The sequence below is a fragment of the Spinacia oleracea genome, chromosome 3, assembly GCF_020520425.1.
Source record: "Spinacia oleracea cultivar Varoflay chromosome 3, BTI_SOV_V1, whole genome shotgun sequence".
Taxonomy (NCBI): domain Eukaryota; kingdom Viridiplantae; phylum Streptophyta; class Magnoliopsida; order Caryophyllales; family Amaranthaceae; genus Spinacia; species Spinacia oleracea.
Window position 1 is genome coordinate 31852093 of NC_079489.1, and position 22705 is coordinate 31874797.

The window sequence follows — 22705 nt, forward strand, 5'->3', positions numbered from 1 at the left end:
ATTTCCAGTTAGCCAAAATCTCAAATAATTTGGAGATTTCATATACAAAATGGATGCACAGTTGTTCCTTCAATTCATGGTTAAGAGAAGAAGAATCATTGATTAACTTAACTAAATTACAATTGTGTAGAAGGAAATGAGAGGTGTAGAAAATCCTAAAAAGAATAACAAAAGGGCATCAATCAAATGGAGCTCGTGTTACTCTGAATCGCTCTCCATAGTTCCCATACCCATGGCCTTCAATCCTCTTGGTCTCTGTTTCATTACATAGCAACCAATATGCATTAAGAACAAAACTGTTTTATCATAGAATATCAATAAATCCAAAACCAAACTACAATTAGAATATAGAAGTAAAACGTAGTGGAATCCTCAAAATTCTAATATGTGCTAATTCAGGATCTATACCTTCCAATTAAAAATAAAAATAAAAATAAAAATAAAAATAAAAATAAAAAAGAATTGGAAAAGGGCATATGATAGTTGAGTACCTTCTTGGGAGTCTTCTTTTCTTTAACTTCATACCTCTCTTGGCACATAGGAGTATCAGACAACCATGCTCCTGGACTCACCAACTGCCCACACCACACACCACACACCACACCACCAATCAGCCAAAACCCAGTTTATTATAAGAATTTCATATCAGAAAATCGTCAACCACACGAAACCAATCAACATCAAAGCAGATTACGGCAACTCAAATCAAAAACCCTATTACCTAACCTTTATGCTTAAAAAATTTATACGGAGTAACATCTTCAACACCATATTAACCTAATCTTTAAAATTTATAACATATTCTTAGGGTTGGCATCTAAGACCATGGACATTCATAATAAATCACGATAATATCATCTTAGGGGTGGTATTGAAGATTGAATCTCGTCTATATGGCGGTTTCCCAATTCACCAGAACGGATTCTTAAAAACCACATCACCATTCACCACCAAATTTCAGAAATCATCAAATTAAAAAATAAATTCAATGTTCAGAAAGTAAACATAATATTTGATGTTGAGGAACTTACAAGTAAAGTACGTTGAATCAATTTAGCCCTCTTTTTAGGTCTTTGAGGAAGCTTACACCCTTTCATGGCCAGAAAATCTTCTTCCTTCTCTTTACTCGATAAACTAATAAAAAGCTTTGGCCATAGCGAACTCCCTCTTTCTTGCGCCGCCATCGCATAACCATTTCCTTCTGCCATGAACGCCTTCCCATTTTCTCTCTCCTCCCCGACGGACGACCCCCTCGTCAAGTAGTAACGCTCCTCTTTTTCGGGTGATTTCGCATTTTCCGGCGGCTCGGAACTTCTTCAATTCAACCCAACAACCATTCAACAAAATACTCAATAAAAATTCCCCAAAAATTACAAATTAAAACTAATCAAAAGCTGGGTATTATGGTATAGTTTTATTTACCTGCTGTTTATGCGGTCGCCATCGTCTGTTACGATGCGAGATGTGATTTTCTGGCGGATTCCTCCCGCAGATTTCGAATTGAAATTCGGATTTTTAACTCGAACACATCTAAGTCTCTTCCCCCACTGCAGCACAAATTCGGGTTCAGGGGATTTAGTTAGATTTTTCTCATCTCTTTCCATGTATATTGTATATACTTAAAACTGCAGAAAGGGCGGAAAATCAGAAATAGTATAGATAGATTAACGAAGATGAATGGTATTGTACCTTAAGATCTAAGATTGTAGATGAGGTTTAGAGCTGAAATCAGTTGAAGAAACTGGGTTTGACAGTTTGAGAAGTATGTTGATGTTTCTCTGGCTTTCTGGGGAGGTTTTGCTCTGGCTGTTCTGGGTTCTCATTTTTATTTTCCTACCTTCCTCTAGTTTTATGTGTGTTTTTTGGTTTGGCTGATATTTCTTTACTTAATTTATTGCTAAGTTTTGTGTAGGGACTGGGGAAATACGGATTATCAAGTATGGATGAGGGCAAGAAATCAAAGTAACGTTTCTGCATCTTCACCCACACGGGCCACACACTCCACCGGGCTTTAAACTTTAAAGGCTCAAATATTGAATGGAAGCGCTTTTAAATGGGCTCTCCCTTAACTGAGTTCATTTGTATACTCATGACCAAGGTTGTCAAATCCGGTTTTGGATCGGTTATAAACGATTCAAATCACGTCGAAATCGGATAATGTCGGGTTAATGTTTTAATCCTGATCGATTTGGATAATTTTGAATTCAGATGAAGTTGGGTGATGTACTGTTTTGGATTCGAGTCGGTTTCGGTTTGAACTAGTTCGGGTTTAAATGGTTTTATACCGGTTTGATTTAGTTCGCGGTAGAGTTTGGTTCGGGTGTATGTCGAATTCGGGCACAATTTTGCTCGGTTTACTGCCGATACGAGTCAGGTTCGGATCAGAAGTTTTTCGGTCCAGTTTGGATAGTGAGTCTCAGTTCAGGTTAGGTTCGGATCGAACGTACCTCAGATTGGGGTCAATTACGGATTGAGTTTTTGGTTCGAGTTTAGACCGGGTTCGACTTGTATTCTTGTGTTCTATGGATCCAATGACTCTCGAGTTTAAGATCAAACATACCACTTTATTATTTATAAGACTTCATGTTAAATAAAGACTTTTTAGGCTTATATTACTCTACATATATCGAACTAAAATTACATTGTTAATAGTTTAATTTGGTTTACTTGAGTGAGATTGATAATGAGTAATTGAATCGGGTTCAGGTTAAATCGATCCTGTTTTATCTCGGGTACTTTAGGTCAGTGGGTAAATTTGGCTCGAATTATTTCGGATTTCAGATATAAACGGTTCATATAAACAAAAATTCAGTTGAGCTCGGATTCGAGTTGAAACGGGTTGGGTTAACTCAGATACTAGGTTTTATCGGTTTGGGTCGATTACAGTTGTTATCGGGTAAAATCAGTTTTTGGATTGCTATCGGAACGAACCAGTTAAAGATTATCGGGTGCAAAACAGGTTGCGGATCTTCTCGGATTGCTAGAAGTTCAGGTTCGGATCTTGAATTAACGGGTGAAATCGGATTTCGGGTCCGGATCGAACTAGGGCTGTTTTGAGATCCCTATTTCTCGGAAATATTCGATTTGGATGTCGGTTGGTTTTGGGGACTGTCACTTTTTGACAGCCCTACTCATGTATTAATATTGGCATCAAATCGATTAAGCTCCCTCCGGGTGTCCTGCCAATGGAAAAATTGGCCCGTATCTAGAGTTATCAAATAAAGTGACCCGCCCTAAACATTTAATGAAACCATATATAATTCGACTCATGTATATCCGAGAAATCGGGCTCTCGAAGTCGTCCATAACTGTATGATGTTAACCACACATCTGATTTAACCTACCAATTCATGATTTGAGCTCGATCCACAACCGACCCAAGGAATATCGATATTTGACCTGGATTTGATAACTTTAAACCTAATTGAAACTGCAACAACTGACTCGATAATAATCCACCACCCAATCCCGATGACAACTTTAATTGACTTGACCAGATTCCGATTCAACCTGAAGCATTAAGGACCTGACTTGAACATACTCGAAACGAAATCAACCAAATTGTTGCTAATTCGACTCATTTTACCCGACTCCCGAAACAGACTTGATCTGATTCACTTTGATATCCCAAAATATTACATTAGTTCATATTAAATTCGTTAAGTTAATAGTTCCTCTATTTCACAATAGATGATCATGTTGACATTCTGCATTATTTACATACTATCATTGATTGTCCATATCTTTAATTACATAATAACAAAATATAAAAATTACTATTGAGATTAACCCAATTAAAAAAGAAAAATTGTCTTTAGTAATGGTTAGTGTACGGGGCTAAAATCCGACCCTTTCCCCTTTCGTAATTCTAGACTTGGAGATTTTTCGGAAAAAAGATCGTTTTCGTAATGTAAGTTTTAATGGCTTAGTGAAATATGTTTGTAATCACTAAACACATCAAACTTGGACCAATTTATCGAAAAGTGCGATAGGCAAGTGTTGACTTGATTTTTTGATGGGATTTACAGTCAATCAAATTAACATATTAGCGGAATAATCCCGAATCTAGGATCCATGTATAAAGTGTAGTTTAAGAAATACATACTTTTGTAGCATGTACTTCCGAATTAGTCTACAAACACGAACGAGAAATCCAATCGTAGTTCCTCTACTAAGTCCATCGACACGTGAAGATTCGCCTTGAGTATACACTTTTGGGGTACAAAGAGATTAGAGTTCTCTAGGATGCCTAAGGCTGAGTGTATGATTAGTTGTGTGGGAAAACTTAGGCATATTAGTGAAGGAAATAATGCCCTTGGTCCAAGTATGAATTCAATGCTAAGTCTAATAAATCCGGTTCAGTATTAATTAATTAAACAAGTTAATAATTCAGTGAGATCAAGTGAGCTGAATGCCTAGCTAGAGGCCGCTTCAGTTCGAGTGGAATTAATAATCCACAGCTACTCTTGACTGAACACGTAGGGTCACACAAATAGTACGTGAACGGATCAAGTATTTAAGTGAATTAAATACTCTATTTATGGATATTCGGAATCGACGGATCTCGGTTCCAGTGGGAGCTGAAATCGTCAAAAGGCAAAATATGAATACTCCGGAAATGATGATATTGCCGGAAACGGAAATATGGATCATAACGGAAATATAAATATTATCCAAGTCGTAGATGGCCGGAAACGGAAACATGGTACGTATCGGAAAATATTATTGAAAATAGAAATATTGCCGGAATCGGAAATTAAGGTTGTTTGAATCCAAAATGGTTAGGATTGTTTTCTAAATTCAATCGAACGTATTTTCGTAATTCGAATTCTTTTCAACGTAAAATTCTAAAATTATTTTGATTTCGTAAATCGTTAAAAATATTCAAAATGTAATAAAATAAATATACGTTAATTACATATTTATTTCTAAAATCCGTAAATTCTATTTAAATATATTAACTATACGCTAAAATATATAAATAACATTTATAAATTTACGGGGGATTACATAGTTTATGCCTCTGCTTTTAAGAGGAAGACCGCTTTACACCAGGTATACTGAATGGTTTTTATGGTTGCAGATTATTGCATTTGGGTAGAGCGAAATAAAAGATTGGTTAGAAGGTGTGCCAAGTCTACAGAGGAAGTATTTAGACAAATTCAGTTTATTAATTTCTGTAAATTATTTTCTTTGAGTAATCTCCATAGATTTGTTGAATGTTCGTAATGGCTTGTGGCCTTAGATTATATTCAATTCCATGTGCTAGGTTCTGAATAGACACCTACTTTGTTTTCTTGTAGTTGATTAGCTTTTAATCCTATTAGTTGGGTTAATGAAATCTCTATTTACCTAGGAAAAAAAAGTCTTTCATAAGTAAATTTCATAAAGTTATTGGAAACTAATCCTCAATGCCTAAGTGATTTGAGATTACTTGTTTCAGAACATACTTTGACGTTTTACACTGTCGCACCGTAAAAGGAGGTTATAACAACAACGCTCAGGCAATCACCTATCAAACGAAGTCTAACCTCAAGATCGCAATATTGGGATTGTCCTCCCACAAAAATATATGAGATGCAAAAGGTTGTACAAAGGCCACAGAGAGTTAGAAACTGTAAAATGCATGGTCGTGCTCAGATAGATCATAGACTATGATCAGTTGTTTATTTAATCAGTTGAACTCTAACACCGAGAAATACCTCTTGACATAATAAGGATGACTAGTCTTACCTTATGTTCATGAGTAAGCATCAAGCGACAAAGGAATTAGTAAATGCAAACTTGTCCCTAAGGACAAGTAGGAGCTTGAAGGAAATATCTCCTTTCTCCAAGTTTTCATTTTATGTATTTAATGTGAAGTCTAATAAATGCGGTTTAGATTAATTAAACAAGTTAATTATTTAGTGAGATCAAGTGATCATAATGCCTAGCTAGAGGCCGCTTCAGATCAAGTGGAATTAATATTATTAATACCACAACTTACTCTTGACTGAACCCGTAGGGTCACACAAATAGTATGTGAAAGGATCAAGTATTTAGGTGAACATAATACTCTAATATATGGTTATTCGGAAGTGATTGATGTTGGTTTCAGTGGGAGCTAAAAAAACCATCAAAAGGAAAAGTCGAGAATAATGTCTAAAAAGAAGATATTGCCGGAAACGGGAATATGGTTCTTATCGGAAATAGAAATATTATCGGAATCAGAAATATTGCCGGAAACGGGAATATGGTTCTTATCGGAAATAGAAATATTACCGGAATCAGAAATATTGCCGGAAACGAAACTATTGTTCAATTGGAATATTGTCAGAATCGGAAATATTACCGGAAATGGAAATATTAATGAACCTGAAATATTACCGGAATCTGAAAATGAATCGGAAACGCGAAGCCTAATCCATGAGCTGAAAGCATGGGCCAAGTGTCGCGTGTATCATGGCCTAAGCACGAGGCAAGCCCACGAGCTCGCCGCAAGGCAATCCCATGGGCATGCCACACAAATAGCACGCTCCAGCATATGGGCCAGCATGAAGCCAACCTAGTTCCAGCTCCAGAGCATCGCCCATGAGCAACGAGCGCGCGAGCTTGCCAGCCCATGAGGCACGCAAGGCCAGCCCTGTGCAGCACACAGACGTACAACACACGCTTGGGCCAGCCTAGCGCCACATCGACCCATGAGTACTTGGGCGCCAAGTTAATTTTTCGTGCAAGTTTCTTGGGCCACAAGTAACTCTAACTTGCCGTTAGGCCTTGGTTGGGACTTTTCACTTGTTTCCCAAATCTACCCTAATTATAGTTTCCTAATTCTAATCGTATTAGGTTTTATGAAATTCTAGAATATTCTGATCTAGTATAAATAAGGTCCTTGGCCATATTATTTATCCCACGAGTTATTATATGATTCAAGGGAGAATTATATTTTTGCCCATCACCTAAAGTGAGATCCTGTTTATCCTATATGCCTTATACTGAGATTCTAGCTAGTCGAATTTAAGGCAGATCCGAACGTATTGTGGACTTTCCATGGAGGGGTGACACTTGGAGTCCTGAACTTGTTCTTGTTCGGTTCAGGGGTGTAGATGCCTACATTTGTCCCTAGGCCCGAAGCGGTGTGTTCGATGATGAAACCAAACACTACTTGACTAAGCTTTCCTAAGCATGCGACGAACAACCTGTGATTGACTGACAATCCCAAAAACAATATATCCATTATTAGTAACTGCTATTTATAGTAACTGCGATGCTTAACCGCTGCCCAGAATAATAACCGTATTAGATTAGTTTTCAAGTGATTGCATTGCATTATAATCAATCCTTGAAGAAAGGATAGAAGTTGCATTCCAACTATTATCCTTAAAAGAGATAAAACCGTGAGTGAGATATAAGATTCAGATAAAATTGGATAAAACTGGAAAAGTGGAAGTAAAACACCAGCGCTAGAAAATTCTAGCGCTAGGCACACATGCGTCACAATTGTTCCAATGCACCAAAGCCAGCGCCACTATATTCTGGCGCTACAGTTTGGTTCTAACCCAATCACGAAAAATATAAAGTTTTAAACAATTGTCAAAGACTCAGCGCGAATCATATCTAGCGCTTCCTTTGCTAGAGCTTGATATTATAACGCTCCTGATCAAAGCGCTGGAATATTCTAGCGCTGCTAGTTGCGTTTCAGTGAACTTCTATCTCTTCCAATATCTATCTTATTCCAGCCGGTTACATTATAAATAGACCCTCTGAATTTCTGAAAACAACACACAATCCCCATATAATACCCTAAGCTTGAGTATTGACCGAATCTTCTCTTTGTCCCGTATTTGCGATCGTTTGCAGTATTAACACATTGTTAAGCAGACTCTGCCCGCACGACCGCTCGATCTAGTCCAAATACTGCGGAAGTTCTGACCAAATCTCTAGTCTAAACACACAAAACTCTGGAAGAAACCCACCTAATAATCAATTAGTTACCAGGAAGTTCGAACACTAAAAGGAAAGCTAGCAAAGTCAAGTGGTTAGTGTTCCTAAGAACCGTAGTATAGCCTACACTATACTGTAACCTGAAATCTACCTTTTACTGCTTTCCTCACCATATAAATTTTTTCACTTAATCTGTTTTCTTAATCACGCCTAAATAAGATACTCTCTGGACAAACCGGTTTATTGCTAAGTACCTTGAATTAATCTAAATCATCCTTGGCGTTGTTTAGTTAATTATATGTGCATTAAAATCAACTCAGATTAGTAATGTAGTCTAACGCATTTCCCTTTCGTCATCATATTGAACTAGTAAAAACCACCGCGTGGGCTAATGCTGGGCACTTCCCGTATTAGTAAACGTCCCCCGAACTCTCGATCTCTACTCGGCTGGATGAATGTTGAGCGATCTCCATAATAGGGATCACAAGGGAACTTATGGCCGTTGTGAATCAAATATGTTGGCACTCCATGCATATCACGATAACCGGGTTTTGTCAGATTTCTTCAATGTAGTTGTAAAACTGAATGGCAACTCCTAAAGACTAGTAAAAAGAGGCTAACGCCCACAGTTAGTTCCTATTTACTTAATATTATTTCCACATCCAGAGGGGAAAGTCATGCGGGCCATATTCTTAAAACGTCCGTCCTGTAGTTTTCGACCCCCTCACAGTGGAGACTCCACTGGGGACAATACTGAAATAATCTGTGCAAGTATTGTGTCGATGAGGAAGCCGTATAAAAGAAATCGAACGCTACGCCACAATTATTTCCTTATTAAGTTGGGAAAACCTGAATATTCAATGTGATGAATGATCGCGACAAAACTGCATACCTAATCTTGGCTTCCTTGGCATGTTTCATCTCGGAAGTTGGGAATAAGGACATCAGCCCCGGGGGTGCACACGCTTCGGATGTTGTCCACTCGGCACGTTCGCAATGTAGCACATCCACCCAAATCAAACTGTTTATCTCCTAAGTCCATTCACGATATATTCCACTCCGGTACGTATCGAATAGGCTTTGATAAAATTCGTCATGAACCTGGCTACTCTGACAAGGGCCTATTGGGGAATTGGCGATAGGTTTGGTACACTTTTGACACCCAACCTATTATACCTTAGAGACTAGCATAAAACTAAATGCGCATCGCATCTGAATCCATGTTTGTTGTTAGTTTCGTGTAGAAATTTTACGTGATATATGAAACTAATCAACTTGACACTTAGTTTAAGGTCAACAACCCTGTCAAAATACCAAAAATGCTTCAAAACGTCGAAATAAACAAATAAAGCTATGAATCGAAAATCAGAATTGCAAAATTCCGTAGACAGGGTATCAGCGCCAGAAAATAGCAGAGTTACAATTTTCCAACGCGCGCTGCTCAAGCTCCAGAATGTTGTAGCGCCTTCTGCGAGGAAACAAATAAGAAAATAAGGCTAGCGCCAGAAAATAAACAACGATGGCCAAGCTAGCGCTGGAAATTTCAAGCGATGCTCTGCAGCGCGCTATTATATTATAATGCACACTCTGCTTATTCCTCACATTTAAGTCAATAATTTAGAAGCCTAAAGTTAAAGTCGAACATTCGTGCAACTAATTCAAAAAACTAAAATATGCATTTGCCTTAAGGACTATGTAAGTCTGGCTGAAAATACCCCCATGGAACGCATATTCAAAATTGTGCCAAAGGTATCTTCACGGAATTGAGCCTAACCTAGTCGAAAAGTAATTTTAATCTGGTTTAGCATTTACCAATCAGACCCAAAGGCCAATACGCATGGATTACGTCATGACGTGCTGGAATGATGATGTTTGAGTACACAGACGCTCAAACAAGGGCTTACATTAATGAAATTCAAGCTACGGATTAATTCGACCACTAAAAGCCAACTGTACGAATAAACCACCAAAGGGCTTGCAAGCGCTGGAAATAAACAGCGCACCACAAGCCTGCGCTAGAAATTTCAAGCGCTGTGAAACCCAGCATCAGAATTTTCTAGCGCCCACTTGTTCAACTCCCGACAACTTCTACATGCTATTGACTTAAAATTAAAAAAAACGATTCATAAAGTAAAGTATTGGTTCTCGAATAACACTCATGACTGGCATAACACCATTCAAGATAAAATTTCGATGTTCACCCAAACTAAGTCTTAAAAAAAAATTGCTTTTACAAAACGAAATCGAGATATTCTGAGTTTATATCCAATTTATGCCCAAAAGTTAGAAAAATCTGTCATCCTAACTTAGTTGTCTTATAACATAGGGTTGGTTCCGATGCTTGGCGTCGAGCTGAAGGTCAAATATTAACGCGTCTCGAGTCTTCTACCCCAATTGATAGTCGTGATTGCAGAAATAGTAACTCCTGTCTCCACCCGTCATTCTCCTTTTCCAGGGTCTTCGATCTTCCAACCTCAGCTCTCTCTTGCACCAACTAGCAACATGTCACTCGAAGATCTGGCCGCACAGGTCAAACTAATGGCTACTTCTATGGAACAGCTTCGCATGGAAAATCAAAAGTTAACGGCTACTCAGGCCCAAAATGAGCAGGATAATGAAAGGAAAATCGAGAAAATGGTTCTTCAGCAAACCATGGGAAGCAAATTCTTCTCGCTCGATCCTAAACCTCTTAATGGCAAATTACCAGAAAAATTCAGTTCATCTGATCTGCCCAATTAAGTTTAAGGTGACTGATAACCTCATGAATCACCTATTGAGCTTTGTGGGCGCGATGAACCTTAGAGGCGTGGATAAGTCCATGTACTTACCAACCTTCCCTCTGTCCCTAGAATCAACTACACTTTAGTGGTTCTATGAACTGGACCCCAAAACCTTTCCCACTTGGGAGGACTTTACTAATATCTTCATCTGGTAGTACTCGTCTAACATGGACTCTCAAGTAACCATGCGCAAGTTAGAAGTTATCTCGCAGAAAAATAACGAGGGTTTCACGACTTACTTCGCCCGATGGAGAGAGCAAGCTACTCAAATAATATAGAGGCCTCCCGGACCTGAGCTAGTCCAAAAGTTTATTGATAACTTGGACCCTGCTTACAAGAAACACGTTCGGTACCTCGGTTTAGACTCTTTTAAAAGTGTCTATGATGTGGGCATTAAAATTGAAGACGACCTCTTCAAGAACACCCAAAACGCTGCGGCAAGACCACAATACATGCACAGAAACAATACCTACAAGAAAGGCAAACCTTCACAAGCGCAAGAAGTCCATGTTGTTGAAGGAAACCACCCAAGGACCAAGTGTTGGGTCAAGGACCGAAAGTTCGCCCCACTAGGGTCTACATCAGAGGCGGCCTATGACCGACTCTACGCTCAAGGCAAGATGGCTCCATTGGGACCAACACCTGAACCTGCGACCAAAAGAAAATAATGGGACGACTCCGCTTATTGCAAATACCACAGAGGCAAGTGAAGGAAATATGTCCTTCACCCAAGGTGCATTAGGTCTAATACCAAGGTTCAGATTAATTGCGAACAATTAATTCAGTGAGATCAAGTGATCGGAATAGCTAGCTGGAGCAATGCTTCCGATCAGTGAGTTCTAATGGATATTGAACTCACAACTTACTGTTGACTGAACCTACAAGGTCACACCAATGACACGTAACAGATCACCGGATTAAATGAATCGGAAATTCATTTAATAGCTTTTCGGGATTTAAGTTGGAAACGTATTATACGATACGACCTTGCATCGGAATCGTATATCGTATCGCGAATATTCGTAAGCTAGGCGAAACGAATAAATCGTATCGTACGACGGTGATTCGTCGTATACGAAACGATAAATAATATATCGGAAATATATTAAAACGCGGATACGAGGAGCGGCCCACGAGCCGAGTGCACGAAGCACTCAAGGCCCATGGACGCGCGCGCTAGGCAAGCAAGCAAGGCGACACAACAGCGCTGGCCCATGGCCGAGCATCTGTGTGCGCGCACGGGCCAAGACCACGACACCACAGCAGCAGCGCGTCCCACGGCCCAGCTCGCTGTGCGTGTCCGTGTGATGCTGCGCGGGCTTGCTAGCCGGCCTTGCCTTATGGCTTGGTCGGTTAGTAAGGTTATGTAAATAACCTTATGACCTAATTTCCAACTTACTGCAATCACAATTCAGATTACACACAACCCTAGGAGAAAACAGAGAACCCTAATTCTCTCTGTGCCTCCATAGTGTGTTCATCCCAAAAAGCAAATCTCTTGATCAATTGTCTAAGCTACGATAATCAAGACGGATCTGATCGTGTCGGTGAACCAAGTAGAGGAACGACAAGTGGAGTTCTTTGTTCGTTTCCGTTGACAGATTATTGTGGAAAACACGCTTCGAATGTAAGTTTGCTTAATCTGTGCTTTATACATGTTTCCTGGCTTTGGGGATTGTTCCGCACATGTTATTATGTTTAACTGTATTCCCCAACAGTGGTATCATGAGCCTTATGTATTCAAATCATGAATTAGCATGATTTTTATTGTTTTTGCATTATCGAAATTTTTGGAATTTTTGTTGATTTTTCGGAATTTTTTCGAATTATGGGATTAATTGCGAAATTGGCAGTTCCGAAATAAAAAATATTCGCCTTTTCGATTTGTAAAACCCTAATCTGATGGAAAACGATTTTCTAAGATCAACTCATGTGAATAGAATTGCGAAAACAGGCCTCGAAGCATCAGTTTTTGGGTGTTTTTGTTAATTTTTTATTAAAAATTAAATGTGTCAGACAGTAATTCAATTAAAAGGTCAACCTAAACTACTCGGAATTGCTTGAAATTTTGACACAATGTTTCTGGGTACGTGATTGATCTATGGTAAAAATTTCATATTTTACCGATAAGTATAAACCCTAATTTTGCGTTTCCCCAATTCATAAAATTTACAACCCTAATTGAATTTTAATTAATTTTGGATTAATAATTCGGTTAATTGGGGAAGGGGGTATAATTTCATGGGTCATTGGCTAATTTTAAAAATTATTGGATTAAAATTTTGAATGGTTTCGTTAATTTTAATCGCACTTAAACCAAATTGTTAATAATCTGAAATTTAATTGTTTATGAACGATATAAAGTTTCGGATTTTAATAATTAAAAGTTCAAACTTTAAATGTTGATTCGTTCGTTCTTAAAAGTTTGAATATTGTTAGCCCTTGATTTAATAATTTTACGAAATTGGATTGTCGTTAAAGTTTATTGAATCGTTAAAAATCGTTGTTTTTCGAAAATAAAAATCGTAACTTTTTGAAAAATAAAATTAATGCAAGTTCGTGAAATTAAATTAAATTTTAATTAAGTTGGTTCGTATCACGAACCAAAGGCACGAACACATGTGTGTGGTGGGCGTGTGGCTTGACGAGCCTTGCGAGCTACCGTGCGCAATCGAGTCGCAGCAATGCGGGCAGCAGCATGCACGCTGCGTGCCGCGCGCGCTGGGCGAGAGGTCAAGGGCGTGTGTTGCGCGCATTGCAGGGCGCAAGCCCTTGCGATGGTGCAGCGATGCGCCACGACGAGTCGAGCAAGGCACGTAGGGCAGCAGCGATGCTGCGGGTACGCGTGCGCTGGCATGCGATGGGTGCGGGCTATGCTCGCATGCCTCGTAGGCCATGCGACGGCTGCGATGGCTGCAGGCTATGCTCGTGTGCATCGTAGGCCACACAATGCTAATGGGCTGGGCGCAAGCCTAGCCCAAGTAAGCAGATGACAATTTTTTTTTGTTGGGCTTGACTTATTTGCATTAATTTGGGCTAACGGGATATTTAATTTAATATTTTATTTGCTTGGGCCGGGCCGCGAGTTTTAATTTAATATTTCATAATTAATTATCCGGAATAATTATTGGTTTGAGTGGGAGCCACTAAATGAAATTAAAATGAAATAATTATTTTAATTATTTCGTAGGTCGCATTATTTTAATTAAATTCAATTTTAATTAGAATAAAGTCTAAGGATTAATAATTTGAAATTGATTAATCTTTTAGGACGCGTTTATATGTGAACGTGAATTTTAATTAATTCACGTAAATACTTGCATATTAACATGGGCCATTCGTTTTAGCATACGAATGGGTGAATGCGTAGAATATATATTTTATGCAATGCAGGTACTCCAAGTGACTAGTATGGCCAAATTTAGGATAATTAAATACGGTCTGCGCACCGTTCTATCTTTGAATGTAAAGTTTTAAATATGGTCTGCGTACCATGGAAATTTTGATGTAATTTATTATTTTCAAGTATTTCTAAGTTTAGAACTTTAAGTTAGCATTTGAACGAAGATTCAAGACGATGCCAAGCTAACAAGGAGGTGATGAAGATTGGATGCTTCAAGACAAGAAGTTTTGGGCCATACTAGATCACCAATTATTTATGCAATTTAATATATATATATATTATGCGTGAATGTATGAATGTATGTATGCTTTGCATGAACAGGTTGTTTCCTATGAATCGATTAGTTTTAAGTTCACTAAATAATCGAACCAACATAGAAACAACTAGGTCCAAGTAATATTGAGTTTTAAAAATTGCCTTCCAAATCAACACTTACAAAAATCTAGGGATCTAAGATAGTAGGTTTACGCTAAAGCGAGGTGCTATTTTAGTTGACTTAGATGGTAAGGCGTCCTAAAGGAGCACGTTGATTGTGGTTATAACTCAAACAACAATGGCATTAAGTTGTGGCAATGAGATAAATTATGGCATTAATTTATTAGCCAAGAGTAATTTGGAGATTACTAGCAATAGGTTTTGCTTACCTAAAATCTTAAAATACTTAAGACATGCTAAAGCTGCTTAAGGATTTAGGACTTTTGGGGTCTTGGAATCGTTTCATTCATTTCGGACCATGTTTTTGCTTTTTGCATGAATGAAATGTTTTAATAGCTTTAATGATTGCATGTTTTTGCTTTTATTTCAAAGTTATTGAATTGTATGAATGGTTATTTATTGCAAATTCTTTTCGATTGTAGTAATCAAAAATGGCCGCAAACAATAACACTTTCAACCTGCGTTCAATTCTCGACAAAGAGAAGTTGAATGGCAACAATTTCCTCGACTGGCAAAGGAACTTACAAATAGTTCTTATGCATGAGGAAAAAGAATATGTCCTTGAGGAAGAGTTACCGGAAGAGGTTGGGCCGGAGGTAACTCAAGCTGCCCTTAATCGTTGGATTCAGGCCAACAGGGATGTCAAATGTGTGATGCTTGCATCCATGAGTCCTGAACTTCAGAAAACATTCATTAACTCGGATGCTTACCAAATCATCTCGGAGTTGAAGAACATGTTTCAGGACCAAGCCAGAATCGAAAGATTCGAGACTCAGAGGTTGATCCTTGAGACTAAGCTCAAGAAAGGAGAACCAGTGAGCCCACATGTTCTTAAAATGATTGGACTCTTTGAGAACATGAGAGCTCTAGATTCTGACGTCTCAAATGAAATGGCTATTGACATCATTCTCCATTCGCTTCATAATGGCTATGATCAGTTCAAGTTGAATTACAACATGAACAGCATGGAGAAATCTCTTACTGAGCTTCACGGTATGCTGAAAACCGCTGAAAAGACGCTCAAACAAGACAATAAGCATGATATGCTTATGGTGCGTAAGGGCAAGAACTTCAAGAAATCAGGCAAGAACAAGGGCAAGAAGGGTAAGGGCAAGGCTTCGCCCTCATCCAAGTCCAATGGCGCCGGTTCTGGTAAACAGAAAAGGGAGACTCGTTCTCCTGCCGACTCTGAATGCTTCTACTGCAAGAAGAAGGGGCATTGGAAGAGGGATTGCTTGAAGAAGAAGGAAGATGAGAAGAACGGGAACGTTGCTTCTACTTCAGGTATGTATGTTATACATTGTAATCTAGCTAATTCTACTTCTTGGGTATTAGATACTGGTTGTGGCTCACACTTATGTTCCAATCCACAGAGACTAAGGAGAAGTAGAAAGCTTGATAAAGGCGAGATGGATCTACGCGTGGGAAATGGAGCACGGATTGCTGCATTAGCCGTAGGATCTTATTTTATTTCTTTGCCTAGTGGGTTTGTTTTGGAACTAGAAAACTGTTACTATGTTCCTAGTATCACCAGAAACATCATTTCCGTTTCAAGTTTGGATTCTAAAGGTTTTAGTTTTCAATTTAAAGACAATAGTGAAGGAAATAATGCCCTTGGTCCAAGTATACATTCAATGTTAAGTCTAATAAATGCGGTTCAGTATTAATTAACAAGTTAATAATTCAGTGAGATCAAGTGAGCTGAATGCCTAGCTAGAGGCCGCTTCAGTTCAAGTGGAATTAATGATATTAATCCATAGCTTACTCTTGACTGAACCCGTAGGGTCACACAAATAGTACGTAAACGGATCAAGTATTAATGGCATTAAATACTCTATCTATGGATATTCGGAATCGACGGATCTTGGTTTCAGTGGGAGCTGAGATCGTCACAAGCAAGAAATGAATATTCCGGAAACGATGATATTGCCGGAAACGGAAATATGGATCGTATCGGAAATATAAATATTATCCAAGTCGTAGATGTTGCCGGAAACGAAAACATGGTACGTATCGGAAAATATTATCGGAAATGGAAATATTGCCGGAATCGGAAATATTGCTGGAAACGGAAATATTGTCAGAATTGGAAATATTATCGGAATCGGAAAATAATTCCGGAAACGGAAATATTAAATATTTGTTCGAAACGGAAATTAATTCCGGAATCGGAAATATTAAATATTGTTCGTATCGGAAATGAATTCCGGAACCGGAAATTTATTCGGAAGCGTATCGTACGAATACGCATCGGACGAGGCCTGCCGGACGAAGGCCCAGCACGAAGCCAGGCCATCGCCCAGCAAGCATAGACGCGCGCCAACGCCTAGCCCAAGGCAGCGCCAGGCCCACCGCAAGGCAGGCCCAGCGCGCCAAGGCAAGGCTGCCTAGCGTGGGCTGCGTGGGCCGAGCGCACGCGTGCGGGCGCCCTCGTGGCTCCGTGCGTGTGTGTTTGTGTCCATGCACAATTTCTAAATCTATTAGGATTTGGTGTGTGATTAAATTCCTATTCCTATTAGGATTATTTAATTAATTAGAGTCCTTGTAGGATTCTAAAGTTTAATTAAATCGTATCCTACTAGGATTCCAATTCCCTTTCCAAACCTCTATAAATAAAGGCCTAGGGTCATAAATTATAGACACGATTGAAGTATTCAAAAGGGTAAGTTTTGAAAGAAAAATTCAGCCACTCTCTTGCACAATAATAACCGAAATTTCCTAGCACCTTAAGGGCGATTCTAGTTGGTCAATCTTGAGGCGGATCCGGACGTACTGTGGACTATCTACGTAGGGACGACACTTGGAGTCCTAAAGACTTTTTTTTGTTCGGTTCGGGCGCAGCTAGGGAAGGCACGCTACAAAGTGTATGCATCTATACTATGCTAAATGATTATGTGTAAATAATATGCTTTCCTGGCTTTATGGTTTTTCCGCATGATTTATGTATTGTCATATGTATCATAACCTAACAGTGCACTAGTGGAAAACTCTTCATTTGCATCGCCGTATTTGCGTCACACTTTTAAACACGCGACGCAATAGTTGAATTTTAGTCTGAAATTTGATCATTTGCGTCGCAGTTTAATTTTGAGCGACGCAAATTACTGATTATCTTTAAAGTAAGTCAATTGCGTCGTTGATTTATTAAACTGCGACGCAATATTAATTAATTTTGCGTCGCAAATTAATAAACCAGCGACGCAGTTGACAGATAGAAATATATTCAGTCAATTGCGTCGCTGATTTATTATTCTGCGACGCCCTGAGTTAGTCGTTGAAATTCTTTTTTCGATTTACCTTTTTTTTCCATTCACACATGTTCCGCCTACCTTCCTCCATACCTCTCTTTCTCTCTCATCCCCTTCATTCCAAAGCTTGAAACCTCAACAGTCAAAACCTCTCTTTCTCCGCCACCCTCCTCGTCCAGTTGAAGGCTCCTACAACATTCTCTCTCCTCAAAAATTCCAATCACTATAATTAAGACCGAAAATTCCAAAATCCTTGAAAAGAGCTCTGCGAAAATAACAAGAGGACAAACGCTAGGTTCCGGCGCGACGATGAAGGCGAAATATCGAAGCAGTATGAATGGTTTGCCGTTTCGGTACTTTCTCTCTCTCATACCCTAGTTCCGAAGTTTATCATGTTTTGCCCCTTTCTTATGTTGATTTTGGTGAACCTAGGGTTTTAGTTTTTTGTTATCTATTGATTTAAGATTGTTTTCCGGTGAGTCGTCAAATCTGCATCTTATTTCTTTGGCATCAAATTGTATGGTTTTATATAGCAACAGGTACAATACAGATTCGTTCAATATTAGGGTTTTGGATGAAAGTTCTGGTTTAAATTGTCTTTTTTAGAAGCTGGTAGCGTAATTGAGGAAATTTATATCCACTTTACTTGGTGATTCGTATACATTTAGGGTTCATGGTTGGGAATTTTAGGTTTAATTTGTTGTTTGATTGAATTTTGGGAAATTTGGAACTAGTAAATTTCACTTCAATATTCGTTAATAATGTAGAACTCTATGTAGATTATGTATTAAGATGCTTAATTTGAGTTTAATTTCCAGTTACTACGAGAATCTGATTATTAGCTATAGTTTGTCAGTATTTGAAGTGTTATGCGATTGATTTCGAGTGTTTAGAAACTTAATATTTGGTTGTTATCTAATTGTGGAATTATTGACACTTGTTTTTTTAGGGTAATTGAAATTATTGCTTAATTTTATGGTAATGAAATGGTTATGCAATTATATGGCTGTGAATATAGGAAATTACATGAGAAGTTTGATGCAGAAGCTTTAAATTCTACTCATATTGGTGGATTCTGTAAAACCCATATTTCAGGGTTGTTTTTATTTTTGTGGATGGGATATTTGACAGATTCTAGTATCTCAATATCGAACCCTAATTAGAAATTTGACATGCTTTTAATTCAATTATGTTATGTGGAGATTCTAGACAACCGTCATTTGCGTTCCAGAGATGTTCTTATGGTTAACAAACTTATGTAAGTATTTGCATTTTGCATATGTCTAAGATGTGCAACGAAGCAGCATACGGGGGTAAGTGCAAGCTTTCCGGCTTTGTACAGTTTATTATTACACTAGCTGTTGGTGCCTTCTGTAAACTTGGCTACTTTGTTAATTAAGTTTGTACTCGACACATGACAGCTGCTGTAGCTGGTTATTTATTCTGTTATTGAGTATGGAGCAAATAGAGTTCGTGGAACCAATGATTGGTTAATTTCTGAGCTGATAATATAATTTACCTATTTTATGAAGACAATGCTATATAATGTAAGCTATGTGGCATTATATTCTTCCTATAATAACTTGCATTACCTAGTGCCATAAGGCCCATAATATGAATCTAGGGTAGATCTCAACTGACTGTGTACAAAAATTTGCAGGAAAGGAGCCGATCGTTCGTAACTTTAGTGAATGTTCCCCAGAGGCAGATGATTCTCACAAGTCTATAAGAGAGGTAGAGCTGGTACACCAAAGAAGCTAGCAGTTCCTAACTCTTCAATGAAACAGGCATCCAGAAGTGGTAATCCTCTTATTTAATGAACTTCTGCCTTGATGTTGCTCAAGAATTCTTTCTGTTTAAACTTTCAATTATTGGTATAATTTTTTCATGGATGAATGTTTAATATGGTATCTGGTAGAACTATCACTATCAACCTTGATTATGTTATTAGTGAAAAAATAGTTCTCCTGATCAAGAAAAAGAAGAAATGGTAACGAACAAGAGTCCTATCCGTTTAGCAAGCTGGTATGCTTTGAAATTTCGCATCAAAGGATCTTGGTAATATCTTCAAACCAATGCACCTTGCTTTATTTGAATGTAATAAACAAGACAAAGTGGACCATGTTACTAGAAAACGGACATTGAATCACAGAAATCATGTAACAACTCAACTTTGTTAATTACTACTTCCAAGTTTTAATAATTCGGGAACAAGACCATACCAAAATTATTCTTTTATAATCTGCTTCTCACCTTTTAAAATCTTTTAGTTAGTGGGTTTGTAAATGAATTACATACAGTGTAGACGTATAGTAGTGTATTTTTATGGAGATACAATGATAGACTACTCATCCTCTGTTTCCTTTGCTTGTTGGGTGCGGGTCAACGAAAACCTGGGAATACCGTTGATCATATACAACTGAATTCTTTCTAAAGTGACTGCTAATGTTAATGGAGAAAGTCATATTACAATATATGAGGTCCTTGGGAAAACCACCACCATTTTTAATAAATATTTTTCATCAATTAATAAGTCCACTTTAGTATACAATGCATCTTTATATGTATTTTATTTATAGTTAATAACTGTTGTTATCTGTATTATGTTCGCCTTGTTCGGACTGCCAACTATTTAAGCCAACCATATGTATTCCTCTTGGGTTTGAAAACTTCATTTTTGCCTAAAAATGACCTAGAACGACCCAATTAGCCTTAAATGTGAAATAATAGATTGTAAAGAGCCTTAGAAAGTTGTAAATATGCATGGATTCGAGCACATGTATAATTAGTTTATTATTTACCTAAGAAGCAAGTTTTTCAAAATTATAACATACAATGTGATAGAAATTTTACTTGTGTTATTTATTTTAATGCATTTAGTGTGCTCAACAACCGGGATCACTAGATTGTGGCTACTACGTCATGCGTTTTATGTACGACATAATAATGAATCATGGTAATAGTCAAGATCTTACTAAGGTATGTTCTCATAAACTACGTACTTTATATAATAAATTGAAGTACACAAAACTATTATATTGATCGAACGTTGATAAATTGAATTATTTACACTTTTTTAGGATTTTTCAAGAACATTGCCTTATTCACCGGAGGAGATTAATGAGGTGAAAGATTTTTGGGCAGATTACTTCATGAACAATGTCGAATTTTTAGCTTAATTTGTAATATGAACTCGATCTCTAGCTAGCTACGTACCTTTTGTAATAATTTTATGTTTGTTGTAACATGTTGGTTGATCTATGACGAATTTAGTTGCCTTTTATTGGGAACGTTAATTACGTTGTAAACTTTTGTGACAGGTATTATTTATAAATGTATTCCCGGTATTGGGAATGAAGCGTCTAATTTCAAAGACGATCATGTCGGAATTTCCAACTAAAATATTAAAAAACAAATTTTGTTTTTTAAAAAAATAAGTCATTTGCCACGCACGTTAGCTTAATGTGCGAGGCAAATGACTTAATTTTTTGGCGCTAAAATTGTCATTTGCGTCGCACATTAAACTATTGTGCGTGGCAAAAGACTTTTTTTTTTGGCGCCTGAAAGTCATTTGCGTCGCACATTAAGCTAATGTGCGTGGCAAATGACTTTTTTTTTGGCGCCCGAAAGTCATTTGCGTCGCACATTTAGCTAATGTGCGTGGCAAATGACTTTTCAACATGGTGCCTGAAAAGTCATTTGCCACGCACATTTGCTTAATGTGCGACGCAAATAAGGGTCATTTGCGTCGCACAAATGTGCGACGCAAATGACTTTTAGTCATTTGCGTCGAGAGCTTTTGCCACGCACGATGTGCGACGCAAATGTGCTTAAAAGTGCGATGCAAATGACCCTTTTTCCACTAGTGGTGGTATCACGAGCCTCTTATTATTTTCATAATCTAAATTGCATAAACATGGTTAAATATTACAAATTTGCAAGAATTAAAAGGGGTGATTAATTTTCGTAATTGTTAATTAATTGCAAATTGCGTTTATTTAATTATACGTACGCAGTTTTTCGGCAGTTTCTTCGTTACCGAGTGATTTTTGTGTCAATTCCTCATGTAAAAGGCATTCTAAATTTTTGACAAAAATAGTGTTTTTTGGCCGAACCCAGAATTCTCAAATTCGAAGCCTAACTATGACTTTTCGGAGGTTTTAGTTTTTCGAACGCAAAATTTCGTAAATTTAAGATGTTAAATTAAATATTTGCGATTCTTGTATATGTTTAACAAGTTTGAATGCCTAGCCTTGTTAATTATGCAATCTAATTTGTAATTATGATTAATTTGTTGAAAATTGGAATAATTTAGAATTAATTTGATTTTCATAATTAGTTATAATTTAATTAGATACCTATGATTAAAAACCACCATAAAAATTGTAAATTTGTGTTAAATTTTAAATTTTTATGACCTAGACTTGAATCCATGTTAATCGGAAATCAATTAATTAATGAATTTTCGATTTTTCGCCCTAAAATTATGAAATTAATATGTTTTATTAATTCGTCATTAATTTTGAATTAAATTTTTTTAATTTTTATGCAATCGCTCATAAAACTTGCACGCACAAAGCAATGGACGCTACGTGTTACCCTTAAGGGGTGTTGTATAGTGCGGGCGTGCGACGACGAGCAAGGGAGCTCGTCGCCCACGCGGTACTAATGCAGCGAGCAAGGCGATGGCGCGCGAGCACAAGGCAGCAGCCCTGCCTTGTGTCGAGCGCTGTGCGTAATGGGCGATGGGAGAAGCAATGACACGCTGTGGGCGCGCGAGAGAGCGAGAGCTGGTCGCCCAGCGATCGCTGCTCTGCGCACCACAACGTGTGGCCTCGAGCGAGCGAGCGAGGAGCATCGTAGCTGCTGCGATGCTATGGGCAGGCAGGCTGCGCGCAAGCGTGGCTTGTCTTGCT

The 22705-nt window shown here is 38.0% G+C and overlaps 1 protein-coding gene and 1 long non-coding RNA gene across 3 annotated transcripts; one reads left to right on the forward strand and one right to left on the reverse strand.

The window, feature by feature from the left end:
• Positions 1-20: 20 nt before the first annotated feature.
• Positions 21-1931, reverse strand: LOC110788038 (uncharacterized). Of its 2 annotated transcripts, none has more exons than XM_021992677.2 (4): positions 1423-1931; positions 1032-1311; positions 492-575; positions 21-255 (listed from the first exon to the last, which is right to left on the reverse strand). In XM_021992677.2, the coding sequence occupies exons 1-4, from the start codon at positions 1602-1604 to the stop codon at positions 199-201; spliced, it is 603 nt and encodes a 200-aa protein (XP_021848369.1). In that variant the 5' UTR covers positions 1605-1931; the 3' UTR covers positions 21-198. The 2 variants fall into 2 exon arrangements, with proteins under 2 accessions (XP_021848369.1, XP_021848368.1); XM_021992676.2 differs by having other exon boundaries at positions 1032-1314; positions 1423-1911.
• Positions 1932-19154: 17223 nt separating this feature from the next.
• LOC130468918 (uncharacterized) lies at positions 19155-21049 on the forward strand. Its single transcript, XR_008929295.1, has 3 exons — positions 19155-19589; positions 20670-20768; positions 20870-21049. It is a non-coding gene; the product is annotated as an uncharacterized lncRNA (long non-coding RNA).
• The last annotated feature ends 1656 nt before the right edge of the window (positions 21050-22705 follow it).

What these genes read in the sequence shown, in the direction of transcription:
- LOC110788038 (XM_021992676.2), bottom strand. Translation starts at nt 1,604, where the DNA reads ATGGAAAGAGATGAGAAAAATCTAACTAAATCCCCTGAACCCGAATTT. An exon ending in TGATTCAACGTACTTTACTT is followed by an intron (nt 576 to 1,031) that starts GTAAGTTCCTCA and finishes TGGTGTGGGCAG; the next exon opens with TTGGTGAGTCCAGGAGCATG. An exon ending in AAAAGAAGACTCCCAAGAAG is followed by an intron (nt 256 to 491) that starts GTACTCAACTAT and finishes GTAATGAAACAG; the next exon opens with AGACCAAGAGGATTGAAGGC.